At 41.7% G+C, this 18,097-nt stretch overlaps 1 protein-coding gene across 2 annotated transcripts; it reads left to right on the top strand.

Moving 5' to 3' along the window:
• The first annotated feature begins 65 nt into the window (after positions 1–65).
• On the top strand, positions 66–17,442 carry znf330 (zinc finger protein 330). 2 transcript variants are annotated; one of them, XM_017463597.3, is made up of 12 exons: positions 66–84; positions 292–397; positions 743–848; positions 6,443–6,595; positions 6,748–6,767; positions 6,919–6,989; positions 8,324–8,400; positions 9,971–10,097; positions 10,219–10,323; positions 10,416–10,462; positions 15,988–16,105; positions 17,091–17,442. In XM_017463597.3, the coding sequence occupies exons 4-12, from the start codon at positions 6,476–6,478 to the stop codon at positions 17,354–17,356; spliced, it is 951 nt and encodes a 316-aa protein (XP_017319086.1). In that variant the 5' UTR covers positions 66–84; positions 292–397; positions 743–848; positions 6,443–6,475; the 3' UTR covers positions 17,357–17,442. The 2 variants fall into 2 exon arrangements, with proteins under 2 accessions (XP_017319086.1, XP_047009888.1); XM_047153932.2 differs by lacking the exon at positions 66–84 and adding an exon at positions 555–594 and having other exon boundaries at positions 315–397.
• The last annotated feature ends 655 nt before the right edge of the window (positions 17,443–18,097 follow it).

The following is an 18,097-nucleotide window of genomic DNA, read 5'->3' on the forward strand; positions in this document are numbered from 1 at the left end:
AATTATTATTAATATATATAATTATGTCTTCGATTTAGTGAATAATATATACTTCCTAAAACGCTGATAAACATGGAATAAAGTGTACGTCGCGCAAGAGGTCTTATTTGCTGTAGCTAGATAGATAATGTCTGTAATTTCGATCATATTCAGTTAAAATATATAAGTATTTAAATAGCATACCATATATTCTGATTAGTCAGATTTACTATTTTATTATCAATAAATCTTTAATTTGATCACAATATATTTTTTTCGCTACCTTGCACTAACCGGAACTGATATTTCTAGCGCTAATTTCCTGCACGGAGCTATATCGAGGGCGGACCAACGAGATCAGGTGCTAGCGGAACTTCCGGTCTGAGCTCAGCAAGCCGTGCGGAGAAACAGTTAACTGGTATGTTACAGTTAATCTTTTAATTATTATTATTATTATTATTATTATTATTATTATTATTATTAGTAGTAGTAGTAGTAGTAGTAGTAATGATGCTTGTAGTGCAGAAAGTCTGTAACGGAAGCCCACTGCACTGTGTGTGATGGGTTTATTGTAGAAAGCTCAGCTGCTCTGTACTTCACGCGCCTGAAACTCGGGTAACTACAGAAACGCATAACAATGCTCCATATAAACCAGCAACTATAAATCACTCGTTTTTTTTGAAGGGTTCTTCTGCTATCAGGTAAAATATGGCCGCTGTGTTTGTGTACAGTGACTGATTATAACTTATCTGTTGCTGTACAGAGTGTTCCAGCTTCCTCAGTGCCACTGCTCGGGTCATAAACAGTTTATCTGCTCATCACATCCAGCCAACAACATCCCTGTGGCCAGAAACTGCCTCTGATTAAAGGTAAGAGGAATTACTGTATAGATTATGCAGAAAAATGAGTGTTAATCTCTAGCTAGCACCACAATTCATTTTTACCAGTAACAATAATAATAAAAAAAATATAGCTGCGAACAGCAATTATCTGGGTTCAAGCACTTTACGTACATATAAACAGACATTATGTATTATTTAGCAAGTGTGTAAGCACTTAAATTGGAGATTAAACAATTCCCTAGAACAACTGACCACCGAAAGTATTGTTTTTCTTATAAACATTTTTAACTCTTATAGTGTTTGCTGATATGTGTAGAATTCTCTACAGCGTGCTTCTTTACAGTCGTATGATGCATGTGCTTCCCTAAGTCCTGCTTCATGAAGTCCTGAGGTTTCATTTAAGAATTATAGGCTTTTGAGTACACTCCTTTTATGTCCATGATTTTAAATGACCCTGTTATAGACATCCAAAGACTAAAGCAGCGTTTCTTTTTCATAATTATTGACGTTGGGAGTGCAGAGAATTGTACTTGTTGAGTTTGAGTGAAAAACATAGGACTAGTTCGCAAAAGTAGGGTTTTATTTATTTATTTTTTAGTAATGACAAATATTTAACCATTTGATTGAGGGAAAAGTGTTAAGTATTAGGAGGTCTAATATATTGTGTGAATAACCTACGTGTGTGTGTGAGAGAGGGGGGTGTTGTGTGAGAGTGAGAAAGTGAAAACATACTAGTAGGAGTGTTGGGCACACCAAATTGTTGAGCCCCCACCCCCGGGCAGCCCCCACCCCCGGGCGGCCCCACTTTGAAAACCACTTGTTTATTGACATGTCAAACGTGATAGCGCCTCCTGGTGTCCGATTTAACACACAATTCAAAATGGCCTACATAGTAAAACTGGATCTCATCTAGGGCTGCAACTAACAGTTCTTTTTGATGATCGATTAACATTTTTAATCAGATTAACATTTTTATTAATGTTAACATTTATTAACGATTATATACGATTAGCTTTTTTAATCAGAGGCCAGTTTTTATTTTCTTTTTTTTTTTTTTTCCCCGAAAACAGGTTATTTCACATTCTGCTCGATGTTGTGCTTCAAACATTGTGCAAATTGAAGTCTATGGAGAAGGTATTGAATGTGTATGTGGGTTTTGCTATACATTGTGGAAAGGATTTTAAAAATATATATATATTAACATTATATTTTGAAACCGAAAAAACAATCCAACTGATTGTCTATAAGCTTTTAAAGCAGAAGTTAAATCACTATGTTAAAAAGAAAAACAATGAGTGAATGCCTTTATTGTCATTGCACAGCTGTACAACGAAATTCAAATGCAAGTCCATGTGAAAAATGTGTGAAAAACACACAACGAGGAGAATACACACCACTGAGTAATGTAACACAGAACAAGCAAGCTTGACATAGTGTTGAATAGATAAATAAATCATCGGTAGAAACTACATTGCGCGACTCGTGTGTAATGGATGTTGCACAATCCCTTAAATAACTAAGGGCTTAATCTTTTCTGGCACTTGGATAAAAACCATTCATAAGTCTATAGGTGTGGGCCTGAATGGACCTATAGCGCCTCCCAGAAGGCAGCAGATTGAGAACGGTCCTGGATTACGCGTGCTACCGGGCATCTGGCTCTGTATACATCAGTCAGTGAGGGAGGCTGTGTCCTTATAATGTTCTGTGTTGACTTCCTGACTCTCTCCAGAGCTGTTTTTATTAGCTTTTAGACCACACCAAGATTTTATGAGTAATGATACTCTCCAGAGAACATTAAAAAGTCAGCAGCGGTTCTTGGCACAGATTGAGCTCAAAAAGTACAGTTGCTGCTGTGCTGTTTTCCACAAGTGCTTTGGCGTTCACAGACAGTGTGAGGGCCTGAGAGATGTATGTTCCCGGAATATTAAACTGCCTGACTCCCACTTCATCCTAAAATCTTAATCACCAACTCCCTTTACTCCTGTTTTTGAGGAGTTGAGTGCCAGATTGTTGTCGAAGCACGAGGCAGTGAGTTTTTGGCAGACTCGTCGTTATTATCCAAGAGTCCCAGTACAGCAGTGTCGTCTGCAATATTAATGATAATGTTGCTATCATGGATTGATGTACAGTCATTGGGGTAGGCCGTGTATAGCAGAGGACTCCGTACACAGCCCTGGGGGGCCCCAGTGCTGAGGGCCAGGACTGAGGCGTGATTGGACCCCATCCTGACTGACTTTATATGGTCTTAAAAAGTCCTCGATCCATCTGCGAGTGCGACGTCCGACACCCAGACGGTGGAGTTTGGGCTCCATTCTGCTGGGGATGATGGTATAAACGCAGAGCTAAAATTCACAAACGGCATTCACGCATATGAGCAGGCTTGTTCCGGATGTGCTGTAGAGGGCTCTGTTGATGGCATCTCCTGGTGACCTATTGGCTCTATATGCGAACTGGTGCTGGTCCAAACTGAGATGGAGCGAGCACTTCATGTGCTTTAATACCAACCTTTCAAAGCACTTCGTACCAGTGAAGGTAAGAGCTACAGGTGTGTAGTCATTGAGGCTGCTGACAGATGTTTTTATTTATTTATCTATTTATTTATTTATTTATTTATTTAATGGATGGGCACAATGGTGGCAGATTTGAAGCATATGGAGACAGTGCAGGTGGATTGAAGATGGAAGTAAAAACCTCAGTCAGCTGGTCCGGGCAGTCCTTCAGTACTGTCCCCGGAATACCGTCGGGACCAGCAGCCTTCCTGAGGTTCACACAATGGAGGACTCTTCTGACCTCGCAGTGAGGCCCAGGTTGTCCATACATGGTACTGGTGTGGGCCCGGTCTCTGCTTCAGTCACACCAAAAACGTGCAAAGAAATGGTCGAGCTCCTCGGCCAGGTTCCTACTGGTGCTGACCTGCTGGATCTTCGGAGCTCTTAATGTTTGAGGTGCTGGATGCCCTGGCAGACATGCCGGGGTCGCCCTCGCTGAAATCTCCCTCTATCTTTCGCCTGTAGGCTGCTTTTGCCACCTCGATGCCTCTTTTTTTAGGTTGAATCTGGCAACGCTGTATAATTCCACGTTTCAAACGCACAAACTAAGTGTTAACTGGTAAGAGGTTGAACGTTCTGCAGTAACGCACACACTCACTCATTTGAACACAGTAACATGTTACAGTATTCTGTAAACGTATGACACGTCTAACTTTTATATACAATGACATGTTCTAACCCCATTACAGTTACCGCTCTCATAAACAACACCATTACTTTAGTTTCTAAATATAGCATCAAACAGCATATCTGATCAAAATGAATATTTTAGTCAGAGTTATTGAGCTTCCTTTCTATCACGCGCTGTTCGATTGACGCGCATGCGCGGACTCGCGCCCGTTCAGTGAAGTTTAACGGAGACTCGCTCGCTGTCAGGACGAGGCTTTACGTAAAGCGGAAATACCGGCGTGAATTTGGGGCGTTTGCAGATAAGGATATGAAGGTAAAAACGTCATTTCTGTGCTGAAGAAAACACGTCCGGAACACGTTAGACAGCACTCGCGTCTGTCGCGGGATCTGACACGACGAGCCACGTTAATACACTTGAGTTTGTTTGATGCGCTTAACATAGAACATTCTCACATTTCGGTCAGCCTGGATCGTGCACTTTTCACCGCTTTAGGCTACACTGTTAACAACAGGAATAAATAATTGTTCGGGTTTTATTTTAAGAATGTTCAAATTGTTATGTAAAACTGCACTCCAGTGGTTGAGCTGGCTGCTGAAGTTGTTGGTTCTGGAGCTGAGAGCGCGCAGCATGGTGTCTGTCAGCAGGTCCCTGCTTATATCTCAATGCCCTTCCTTCCTTGGATTGCGGATGCTGTCTAGAGAAATGTATGGGTACGTGCACACCTCTGCACTTCACAGGAAATTAAATGAAAGTGATAACTTTCCATTAAAGGAAAAGGAAAGTGGGGGGGGGGGGGGGGGCACGTGCAGTGTAGTGTTCCAAAATGTACTATAGACTAGAAAAAAGGGGATTTAAGGGGGGAAAAAATAACCATAAAACAAAACCCTTTGATAAACTGGACTTGGAAAAAAAAACCTCCAACAAACGACTTTAACTAAAAAAAAAACAATAGTCAGGAAAAAAAGAGCTTTAACCACAACAAATATAAAAAGAGATTTAACCACAAAAAAAAATAGAAACTTAAATATTAGAAAAAAAGGAAATTAACCAAGAAGCAAAGAGGGAGTTCACTACAAAAAGAAAATGTGGGGGGGATTTTACAAAAAAAAAAAAAAAGGCTTTAAAATAACCAAAAAAAAATCTTTTCACACAAACAAAGTACCTTGTTAGGATTTGAAACCAGAGAATCTCCGGTTTATAAATCTTAAGAAGAGAGAAAGCGAAAATACACGACAGTCTGCGCCCTCGCCTCGCTACACGCTTAGGTTAAGTATTGATTGGCTCGGTGGAAGGATGTATATTCATGAAACGCGAAGGTATGTGAGTGACTGTGCAAACGGGGAGGGGCTTTATCTGTCTGTACCTGAGTTAACAGAGAACAGAGGTGCAAACGCAGGAACCAGGAAACGCAAGGGGGGGCGTTCACAGAGAGAGGTGGTGGGGGCGTTCACAGAGAGAGGTGGTGGGGGGCGTTCACAGAGAGAGGTGGTGGGGGCGTTCACAGAGAGAGGTGGTGGGGGCGTTCACAGAGAGAGGTGGTGGGGGCGTTCACAGAGAGAGGTGGTGGGGGCGTTCACAGAGAGAGGTGGTGGGGGGCGTTCACAGAGAGAGGTGGGGGGGGCGTTCACAGAGAGAGGTGGGGGACGTCACAGAGAGAGGTGGGGGGGGGGGCGTTCACAGAGAGAGGTGGGGGACGTCACAGAGAGAGGTGGGGCGTTCACAGAGAGAGGTGGGGGGGGCGTTCACAGAGAGAGGTGGGGGGGGCGTTCACAGAGAGAGGTGGGGGACGTCACAGAGAGAGGTGGTGGGGGCGTTCACAGAGAGAGGTGGGGGGGGCGTTCACAGAGAGAGGTGGGGGGGCGTTCACAGAGAGAGGTGGGGGGGCGTTCACAGAGAGAGGTGGGGGGGCGTTCACAGAGAGAGGTGGGGACATCACAGAGAGAGGTGGGGGGGGGGCGTTCACAGAGAGAGGTGGGGACATCACAGAGAGAGGTGGGGGGGGGGGCGTTCACAGAGAGAGGTGGGGGACGTCACAGAGAGAGGTGGGGGGGGGGCGTTCACAGAGAGAGGTGGGGGACGTCACAGAGAGAGGTGGGGCGTTCACAGAGAGAGGTGGGGGGGGCGTTCACAGAGAGAGGTGGGGGGGGCGTTCACAGAGAGAGGTGGGGGGGCGTTCACAGAGAGAGGTTGGTGGGTTCGTTCACTGAGAGCGGGGGGGGGGGGGGGGGGGGTGCGGTCACAGTAAACTTTTCCTACTTTTAGCCGGCTTTCTTTATTGTGTTTTTGTTCATCACCCCGACTAGTCAGTGTGTTACTCAGCTAGTCTATACAACCCCTAACACACACACACACACACACACACAGTGCCAGGTATGTGTACTTTAATAAACCAGTGTACTTTAAAGTTTTATAGGCTCTTCTCATGTTCTCTGTCTCTCTAGTTGTGAACTAGAGCACCGTTCCTCACGTGCACGATGCCGAAGAAGAAGACCGGCGCTCGCAAGAAGGCTGAAAACCGGAAGGAGCGAGAGAAACAGAACCGAGCCAACAGAGAGCACGTCGACGTCGCAAAGCAAGCGTGCAACTCCTCCATGGTATGACCGGCAATCACTCGATTTAATATTATAAATGTTTTAATGTCTCTCATGTAATTACTATTCCAACACCCCCTCCATGTTTTTGATAAACAGTGTATTATAAGCACGTATACAGTGGAGTAATCAATTTCCTCTTTGTCGTTTGTCAGGACTGTGATAAATGTCTGAGGTGAGCATGAGTTTGAGGAGATTTTTCTTCTTTGTTATTACTTGTTGGTGAAGTGGATATAAGAGTGTGCCAGGAAGGTGTGTTCAGTTTCCTGTCGTAACCTGCTGCTTTTTTTGTTGTTGTTGTTTGTTTCTCGTCTTCTCCGTATCAGACGACAGAAGAACCGAGCGTTTTGTTACTTCTGTGGGTTGGTGCAGAAGCTCCCCATGTGCGCTCAGTGCGGTACGTTATCATTACATGTTAGTCTGTACGGATGTGCGTCAGGAATTCATTCTGCTCTTCGTCCACATGAAGTCAGGGAGAGAATCTGGAAAGAAAAGCCATGTCTAAAGGAAGCTAGAGTCTGGGTTTTTTAAATCCCTTTTCTTTGTTATAACTTTATATATATATATATATGTATGTGTATATATGTGTATATATGTGTATGTATATGTAAATAAATATAAATATGACTGCCCCCCCATGTGGTTAAACCCCCACTTTGTTTTCGTAGGTAAATCCTATTTTCCTGGTTTTATTTTATTTAAAAAATTGTTGAACTTTTCCCTCTTTCTGTTTTTTCTTTGTTTAATTTTTTTTTTTTTTTTGCATGTAAATCCCATTTATCTCATTGTTATTGTTTGTGCTTAACTCTCTTTTCTTAGGGTTTTTTTTAAAAATAAAATTCTCCCTTTTCTGTGTTTTTTTTTAATGTAGTTAAATCCCCTTTTGAGTTTTGTTTGTAATCCTCATTTTCTTAAAAATCTCTCAAATCCCCTTTATGAATTTTTATCTAGTAAAAGCCCCCTTCTTTTTTTTTGTTTTGTTTTGTTTTGTTTTGTTTTTTAAAGCTAAATGTTTTCTGTTTGTATATATTTATCTATCTATCTCTGTGTGTGTGTGTGTGTGTGTGTGTGTGTGTGTGAGAGAGAGAGAGAGAGAGAGTGAGTGAGTTTAAATCTTTTTTTTTTTTTCTTTCATGGTTTCTCATGGTTCAATCACTTGAAATGCAGTTTTTCCGTGGTTAGACCTTTTTGTTCCGGTTTTTATGCTTGCATCCCTTTTCTGAGATCTTTGTGGTAAAATACTTTTTGTTCCCTGAGTTTTTGATGAATCTGCATCATCACTGATGGTCTTGTTCTGGTTGATAAATTAGGAAGCGTGAGACCATTGCAGTCAAAAGCGAAACTTGATATCTCTGTTATCTTTCTCCTTCGTTTTGAGAAAGATGCCATCGAACTATTGCGTCGGCAAAGCTATATGTTGTGTCATATAGAGTTGCACCATTCTGGAAATTGCAAAAACATGATGAAAAACTGCCCAACAAACCATACATTTATTTGGGGCTTCGTACCAGTTATCAGCTGTGGGCTCTTATAATTGTATATTGCAGCTCGCATTACAGAAAGCATAGTAACTGGTCTACAGAAGCCTGTTTAATCACATTAATCATATAGACTGTATATTTCTTCGGATGTTTCATGACGTAAAGTCCACGAGCTGCACTGATGTGTCTTCATAACCCTGATTATTCTTGTGTTTGCTGTTTTTTTTTTTTAATTATTTTTTTTATAAAGGTAAAACGAAGTGCATGAAGTCTTCAGACTGTGTGATTAAACACCCTGGTGTCCACAGCACGGGCATGGGCATGGTGGTAAGCAACACTCTCATTAAACACTGGCTTTAAAACTGAAACATTCTGGGAAAATCCAGCAATTTATAGACTACAACCACCTTGAAGATGAGCGAAAAAATATATCAGGATAGAATAACATTGAGGTCTTGGGAAAATGTACATTTAGACATAGTTTTCTGAATACAGGATGCGGAGGCGTACTTAATTTTTCCAAAAATTCAATGCAAGCAAGAGGTTGTGTTGGAAATGTCCCCCATATCATGCACACAGGCACACCCCTGGGGTCTAAAGTAAACCGGTTTGTGTGAAATCAGTTTTTATTCATCTATTTATTTATTTTTTTATGTGCAATTCGATTTTAATAGCTAGCAACTGAAACTCCTACGGTGATTAGCAGAGGAGGAGACGTGGAATTTTACCCTGGATTCAGAATGGACAACCATGTCATTTCATGATACTTTTACAGGACTCTACAGAAAAGTACTTGGTGTGACTGTGAATAAAAACTACAAGTCCAAAATGCATCTACACCGCGCAACAGTTACTTTCACACCGCTTTTCATCTGCTTTTCAACCGAACAATGTGTAAATACTGCAGAGAAGCCATTATGATGACGAGTAACTCTGTACATCATCTGCTTCTTTCAAATTAGTTTATCAGAAGGTAAATTCATTTGTCATGGCTTACTGGCTTAGTGTGTGTGCAGGGGTACGAGTCTTACTGGGTTAGTGTGTGTGTGTGCGCGCAGGGGTATGATTCTTACTGGGTTAGTGTATGTGCAGTGGTACTGAGTCTTACTGAGTTAGGTGTTCGACTAGTTGGGGTGAGTGTTGGGAGGCAGCCGGGTGTTGAGTAATCTGACTGTCTCAGGGAAGAAGTCTGCTGGTGGTGGCACATATGCTCCTGTACCTTCTGCCAGATGGCAGGAAGGTGAACAGTCACGTTTTCTGATCAATCCAACTTTTTCTGTTCATGTCATACATTGACACGCGCTAAAAGTACTGAAAGAACCATGAGTTTCACTTTGCAGTGTATTTTTGTAGGCTTGATAGGTTTTGAAAGTAAAGTAATTAGTAATCTGATTACAGTTTTAAAGTAGTAATCAGTCATCTGTAGTGGGTTACTTTTTTTGAGTAACTTACCCAACACTGAGCGTAACAGACTTAAAGCAAAAGCACCATCTGCCCTCTTCCACATAACATGTCGTACAGAGGCCCATGATTGGCTAATGTTGCTGTGGTTGACAGGGGAGAGAGAGTATGCCGTCCCTCCCACCCAGAGAGCACGGCCTACTGGCCAATACAGATGGCTTTTCTGTTGCACACTATTTAGTAGGCTAGTAAACGGTTTGGGATGCAGCATTTAAGTCTTTATACAAGTAACTATGGGTCACTTTGAACATACAGTACACTTATTATACAATTATTCACTGGTATTACTCCAGGAAGTGCCATTCTTACCAAAATTTGGGGTTTAGCCTAGAAAAAGATTTTTAAAATCGATAATATCTGCGATCCTGGAGCTCCCGAGCACGCCCTGATCTGGCGTCTATGCTTAATTGAGTTTCTTCCTTTTTGTGGCCACTAGGGAGCGATCTGTGATTTCTGCGAGGCCTGGGTGTGTCATGGAAGGAAGTGTCTGAGCACTCACGCCTGTTCCTGTCCCCTGGCTGATGCAGACTGCATCGAATGTGACCGCAGTGTGTGGGAGCATGGTATAAATCTCAACCTGGACTATAATTGAAAAAGGAATACAGTGAATAAGATCATTAAGTCATTAAGTTCAGGTTGTTTTTGGTCTTCAAAGTCGTATTTACGATATTTTCTGTGCTACAGGAGGCCGCATCTTCCGCTGCTCTTTCTGCCACAACTTCCTGTGCGAGGATGACCAGTTTGAGCATCAGGCCAGCTGCCAGGTCCTGGAGGCAGAGACTTTTAAATGTGAGTCTGTGAACATTGCATGTGCATGGCTTTCTCAATTCACTGTTAAGGTTTAAGGTCTTCGTCTTAAACACTGTCCTGCTGAATTTTAGGTGTCTCGTGCAATCGCCTTGGCCAGCACTCGTGTCTCCGATGTAAGGTGAGGCGATGAATCTGTCTTTTCTTGTCTTTGTGTAGTAATCGTCATGTAATTCATTCAGATCAAACATTTGTGTTATACAATAGGATTGATATACAATAGGAGGGTTTTCTCCTCACAACCTAAACTTTAATATTACAACTTGCTTCTGCACAAAATGACGCAAACGCACTCGCACTTAAGTAAGGCACAAGGTAGAACGATAAGTCACGTTGGGTATACGCTCAGACTGTGAATAACTAACGCATAATGAATTCACAGTATTGTTTTACACCAGTGTACTCATTGTAATGTTATTTCAGGAGATCAAGACACAACAAGGGAAGTTCATATATAAAATGCTTGAATATTTGGTTTAATTTTTTCAACTAAAAAGCCTTTGACTGCCATTTTATTCAGAGTAAGATCGGACGAAATACTGACTAAATACGGGCGCCTGTGGATCAGGTGGTAGCGCGGGTTGTCCACTAATCGTAGGGTTGGTGGTTCGATTCCCGGCCCACGTGACTCCACATGCCGAAGTGTCCTTGGGCAAGACACTGAACCCCAAGTTGCTCCCAATGGCAAGTTAGCGCCTTGCATGGCAGCTCTGCTACCATTGGTGTGCGAGTGTGTGTGTGAATGGGTGAATGAGACACAGTGCAAAGCACTTTGGATAAAAGCGCTATATAAGTGCGCCCTTTACAATTTACCATTTAAATGGAATTGTGCTGTTATATTATCATTAAATCAGTGTCATGAAATGGCCTTAAAATGACCATAGTTTTGTTTATCGCAATTATTCCCAGTACAACATATCATCCAACAAAAGTGATTATCGTGAGAGTCCGACATATCGTGCCGTAGCATACTACTTCCTGGTTCTGCTTGAAGCGTTCAAGGAAAACTAAATCAACTTACAGAAAACAAAAAGGGAAACCAAAGACGAATAAAAACACGATGTAATCAGTTTCAAGATCTCGGCCATGTGTGCAGAAGCTTTGCATGAGATCTATTAAAAGGCAAACACGTTAGTTGCTTTTGTAGTGATTCACAACCATAGCATAGTTGAAATTTTTCTGCTTTTTAATTTGCAACCTTCCATGACATGATCTGAACCTGTAAATTAACTGGGCCTGAGTTATGATGATCTCTCCTTTCTGTGGGAGACAGAAAGTAGTGTGTTTGTCAGACGGGGTTTTGACAGCGTGGGAATAAAATAAGCCCTACCTCTTACAAATCTATTTCTACAATACACAGTAAGTATCTTGATACTTTTTGAGGCTGAACGTGTACACAGACCTAGGCTAAACCATTTCAAGTTCACCACGTATCATGATTCCATACATTTCCTGTGATAAGTCCATTAGAGTCAGCTTTATTTTCATAACCTGTTTGCATACATGTTTGTCCAAAGCGCAAAGAAAGTGTTGAAAGAGTTATACTCAGCCCTCAATGCCAAAACAAGATAAACCTTAAGTAAATAAAAGCGGAACAAAAAACACGTCTAATCAGTTCAGACATCGCAGCTACATGTGCAGAAGATTTGCAGGAAATGGAATATTTAGAGAAAGGCATTAGCTGCTTTTGTAGTTTTCCATTACCATAGCAGAAACGAGATTTAAAACCCCCCACCGTCATTTACAGTGGATGTAAAAAAAAAAAAAAGTCTGCACACCCCTGTTAAAATGGCAGGTTTTTGTCATGTAAAAAACTTAAACTAGGCTAAACCATGTCGGAACCTATTGTGAAATTGCAACATAAAAAAAATTAAATAAAAATCAAGTGACGAACACACAGTAAGGTTTTAGAGAAAGAAGAAAAAACAAAAAACATCCAATTCCCAGCTTGCATCAGTGTGTGCACCCTTTTATAAGTGCGAATGTGGCGGTGTTCCGAATCAACCAATCACATTCAACCTAATGTTAAATACTAATTAGTGTATACACACTTGCCATCAATTAAAGCAACTGATAAACCCTATATAAAGTACAGCTGTTCCTATAGGATTTACGTGACATGTTCTTGGTAACATCCAAGTAGAAAAGCCATAAAGAGCTTCCAAAGCAGGTACCGGATCTCATTGTCGAAAAAAAATCAGTCCGGAAAGGGTTAGAAAACTTTCTAAGGCATTATATCTACCTTAAAGATAATAAATACAACAGCACTGCTATGAACAGAATGTCCCTCTAAAATAGAAAAACAAAAACAGGCTGCCAAGAGGTTCATATCAAAATTGAAAGAATTGCAGCGGTTTCTGGGAAGTACTGATTGCTATGACAACAAACTCTTTATATGTCTGGGCTATGGGTAGGGTGGCAGGACAGATAAATAATGTGGAATGTCTTATGGTCTGATTAGATTAAAAGGTTGAACCTTTTGGCCATTATACCAAAACATATGTTTGGCTAACCCATAAAAATAAAAAATTAAAAAAAACACAGCACATCACCAAAGAGAAGCATTTAGGTTGCTGCATTATACAACCCCAATTCTGAAAAACTTGGGACAGTATGGAAAATGCTAAGAAAACGAAGCGGAGTGATTTTGTAAATGCATTTTGACTTGAATTTAAACAAAAAACATATGTAGACAAGGTATATGGTGTTTTACCTAATCAACTACATAGCTTTTTTTTTGTTAAGGTAAATGTTTATTTTGAAATTGATGCATGCAACACATTCCAAAAAAGTTGGCACAGGGGCAATTTAGGGCGAACAGCAATGTGACAAGTTGAAATAAGGAGGTGATGTGAAACAGGTGAGGCAATCGTCTAATCGTAGTATATAAGTCCTTCAAGAGCGAGGATGGGTCGAGGCTCGGCAATCTGCCAACAGATGCGTCAGTGAATAATCCATCACTTTGAGAACAACATTCCCCAAAGACAAATCGGTAAGTTTTTGGGCATTTCACCTTCTACAGTGCACAATATAATTAAAAGACTCCAGGAATCCGGTCAAATCTGGGTGCGTAAAGGGCAAAGCCGAAAACCACTACTGAATGCGCGTGATCTCCGATCCCTCAGACGCCACTGTCTTAAAACCGTCATGAGTCTGTAATGGATATTCTGACATGGGCTCAGTCAGTCAACACCATTCACCACTGCATCCACAGATACAAGTTAAGGCTTTACTATGCAAAGCAGAGGTCGTACGTCAACACTGTCCAGAAGCTCCGCAGACTTCTCTGGGCTCGGTCTCATCTGAGATGGCACAGTGGAATCGTGTTTTCTGGCCCGACGAGTCGACATTTCAAATAGTTTTTGGACAAAACAGTCGTCATGTTCTCCGGGTCAAAGAGGAAACGGACCATCCAAGCTGTTATCAGCGTCAGGTCCTGTCATGGTATGTGGTTGTGTCAGTGCTTATGTCATGAGTAACTTGCACATCTGTGAGGGCAGCATTAATGCAGAAAGTTATGTGCACATTTTGGAGCAACATACAGTATGCTGCCATCCAGAGCAGGACAACACCAAACCACAGTCTGCCCAGATTACAAGCGCATGGTTGCGTAAGCAGAGAGTGCGAGTGCTAGCATGGCCTGCCTGCAGTCCTGACCTGTCTCCGGTTGAAAACGTGTAGCGCATTATGAAGTGCAAAATAAGGCAACAAAGGCGCTTTAGAGTTGTGCAGCTGATAAATTGCATAATGGATGAATGAGGGGAAATTCTGCTTGCTTGAAAAGGTGATGTTACACCGGGGTAAGCAGTCGGCTGTGCCAACTTTTTTGGAGTGTTGCAGTTATCAGGTTTGAAAGGAGTGTATATTTTCAAAAATAAATTCACAAAGTAAAAACTCAAATAATCTGCATTCAATATAGGTCAGGGTTCAAATGATTCTTTTTTTTTTTTGTAACTTTTTCGGAATTGTGGTTGTACTTTTTAGCTGTTTTTCTTAAGCTGGAACCAGGGCTTTTACCAGGCTGAAAGGAATAATAAATAGCTCCAGTCAATTTTGGCTCAAAACCTTAAGGTCTCTGTCAAAACTCTTACGATGAAGAGAAGTTTCACCTTTCAGCATGGCAATGACCCAAAGTTTAACAGATTAACAAAGGAATGGCTTCACCAAAACAAGTTCAAGGTTTCACAAAGTCCAGACCTAATCACACCTAAAATGCATTTTGTAAATCACGTTTTGCCCTGAAGATTTTTTCTTTTTTCTTTCTGGGCATTATAGGTCTGATTAGGTCTGGACTTTGGATGGGCCATTGTGAAACCTTGAACTTGTTTTGGTGAAGCCATTCCTTTGTTAATCTGGAGGTTTACTTTGGGTCATTGAAAGGTGCTGAAAAGTGAAACTTCAGAATAATCCTCCACTTGGAGCGGTTTGTCACTACGTAACTGAACGTCAGTAAAAGAAGACGGCCGTGTTGTAATTTTCTATCTTCAGTGAACGGAGGCGAGACCGATCAGACAGCGTTTACAGGAAAATACGTGGAAATACTCGTGTCTTATTGGCTGACAGTCTCTCAATTCTGCCAAAAGCTAGCTCACGGTCAGTGTGAGGGGAAAATTAATAAAGGGGTTGAAACTGAGACACTAGCATCCTCGCATTCTGAGCAGGAAAACGAGGTGTGTAAACGTCTAAATGAGTTCCAGTTTACGTGAACATGATCTGAGCAGAGTATGAGGAAAGATAATGCACTCTGCAACTCATACACTGATATCTTAGTTCTGCCTCCCCTTGGGTAGCGACACCAAACTGGCCTAGATAGAAACGTTTTATATTTTATCAGTCTGGTAATCCTACAAACAGTGACGACACCCGAGGCACGTTTTCTGATCAATCAATCAATCCGACGCGCTAAAAGTACTGAAAGAACCATGAGTTTCACTTTGCAGTGTATTTTTGTAGGTTTGATAGGTTTTGAAAGTAATTAGTAATCTGATAACTTTTGCATGCAGTAATAAGTAAAGTAATCAGATCAGTTTTAAAGTACTAATTAGTCATCTGTAGTGGCTTGCTTTTTTTGAGTACCTTACCCAACACTGCTGAACAGTGACCTTTATTGATGCCAGAGAGACCTGTAGTTCCTTTGGCACTGTCCTTGGCATTTCTGTGACTTCCTGAATGATTTATTGCTGTGCTCTTCATGGGAATTTGTAAAGTTGGCCACTTGTGAGGAAGTTCACAACTGGCCGAATTTTTCCATTCGGAGATAATGGCTCTCACTGTGCTTCCTTGCTGCCTTTGCTGTAGACTTCTAACCCTTCACCATCATGAATGCAGTTTCAAAGATTTGTGGAATTAGTAATTACAGGGTCAAATACATTTTCACACAAGCCCAGCTGTCATTGGATAACCTTTTTTTTTTTTTTTGCTCCAGTAAATAACAGTTATCAGTTAAAAACTGTCATTTTGTGTTTGTTCAGGTTGACCTTTTGATCTTTTTTATCCTTGTTTTAATGTCTGAAATGAGTTAGTACACCAGAGACACAAAAACAGAAGAAATACTTTTTCACAGCACTGTAGTGAACATAAACTGCTGCATCCTGCACAGAGCATTTCAGGATTCCAGTAATGTGTTTTGGTTTTGTTTCCTCCTAGGCCTGCTTCTGTGATGAGCACGCTCGAAGCAAAGTGTTCAAGCAGGAGAAAGGCAAGGCGCCTCCGTGTCCTAAGTGCGGCCACCAAACGCAGGAGACTAAAGACCTCAGCATGTCCAGTGAGTGTTTCTTCAACACACACACGGCTAATGACTACAGACCATACCGATCTAACGCTCCTGCTCATTACAGTGCTTGTGCACTATGGTAAATTGTAATCTATTATTCATTAGATCGTATAACTAGTGGCTGCAGATTTCACTGATAGTGTGGATGATTTATGATTATACATACAGTCTAATGAAGGTGTTTGATCAGTAATATCAGTTAAAACATAGAAAATAAGTCGTACAGAATCCTCGTCAAAACCGAATACCGTCGAAGTCGATTCATCAGCCATGCTCCAGTTAATAGTTGTGATTTCTGCTGGTGTATTTTCGTTGTTTCAGCGAGAAGTTAGTAGTTTTCTGTCATACCGATATGACAGGATTTCAGTACTAGCACAATTACTGTACGTTATATTCATCTCAAAACGGCGCTGAAAATAGCAAGAGCTTCTTCTCACTTCTCATGTCCAGCGACGTACAAACTCTGGAACAGAACGCAACGTAACTCAACCATACGGCGTAATTGCGCCGAGTCACAGCAGAGATTCTGCTCGGCTAGTTACGGTTCTACGAGGTGACGAGTGCGAAGGCGTGGACGGCGATATTAGCATGAAAGTTGACTCTGTGGAATCTGATCTGTCTGAGCAGAGTGAACAGAGGAGGAGGTGAGCGAGCCGGACATTAAAGATTAAAGGGCTAAAGCGCCGCTGCATTGCTTTTTAGGCAGTAAAGACCGGCATGGCGACGGAAGACGCAAAAACGTCGTTATGAAGTAACGTGTTAATGATCAGTCGTAGAGACTGGATTTAAAGCTGCGCTCTACAAAATTTCTACCGATGGTTAGGGGTCACTGAGCATCTGTGAAGTTATTTTATCGGTCCTACAGGAAACGGTGTTCGAGCACACAGAGCTTAAAAAGTCCGTCTTGAATCCAGAAGTAGTGAGATGTTCGTCGAATCTTGATCCTAACCAGCTCACTATTTGCTCCTGTTTACAGCTCGGACTCATAAGTTCGGCCGGCAGACCGGCGCCGACGACGACTACTACGGAGCGTCGGGATACGATTCCTACTGGAAGAGCACCTCATCCGGAGGAGCTGCAGACCAGGAAGATGACGACGACGACGAAGATTACGAGGACGACGAAGAGGACGAGGACGACGACGAGGAGGAAGACGAGGAAGAAGACGAAGACGAGGCTGAAGCGGTGGATTCACTCGGCAACCTGAGCCTCGGTGTGAGCTCGGCCGGCGGAGACAAGTGAAATCAAATTAGATTAAATTGGATTAATGGATTTCCAATGTTTATGGCCATTATATTATTAAAGATTAACTTTTAAAAATCACACAAGGCTGATAATTGGTGAACGTTAGAAATGACCAGTGAGTATCGTGGAAATAATGTTAACTGCTCCCTGCTACCTTTTTTTGGGGGGGCCACATTCACATTTAAAGCTGCTTCCTGACTTCAGTTGTCAGCACGTTTTACTTTACTATGGGACGTGGACGGAATTCATCCAAGTGCTGTTGACATATTCTTTGTCACCGTGGAGCTTTAAAAGTTGAGAGAACTTATTTATTTTATTTAATTAATTAACTTTAAAAAATGTTAACCTTCCAACTAATTGGGTCACAATTTGGGGCCTGTGGAAAATGTAGTCTCGTTAGTGAGCGAATATAATTAAGCAATATCGCACAAACGAGAGAGCGGTCTCTTGAAATGAAGAAATGAATATGGGGTTATTGATAATTCAGACACGATATGGCCAATTGTTTATTTTTGCTCCGTGAGTGGATAAAATCCCAAACTCACTGATAGCTGGTCAGCTAGCTAGCTCATACTGATTTTGTACGTTCCTGTTAAAGGTGCATCTGGGGAAATTGGCTTCCTGTCTTCCCTTTCATATTCAAAATCGGACATTACAGTATATTCATGCAAAAAGTGTAGTTTGTCGTCTGCAGATGTCTCTACTGTAGTAACGGTTTCGAAGAACGGAGTGGGATTT

Source organism: Ictalurus punctatus, chromosome 3 (genome assembly GCF_001660625.3).
Source record: "Ictalurus punctatus breed USDA103 chromosome 3, Coco_2.0, whole genome shotgun sequence".
NCBI classification, from domain to species: domain Eukaryota; kingdom Metazoa; phylum Chordata; class Actinopteri; order Siluriformes; family Ictaluridae; genus Ictalurus; species Ictalurus punctatus.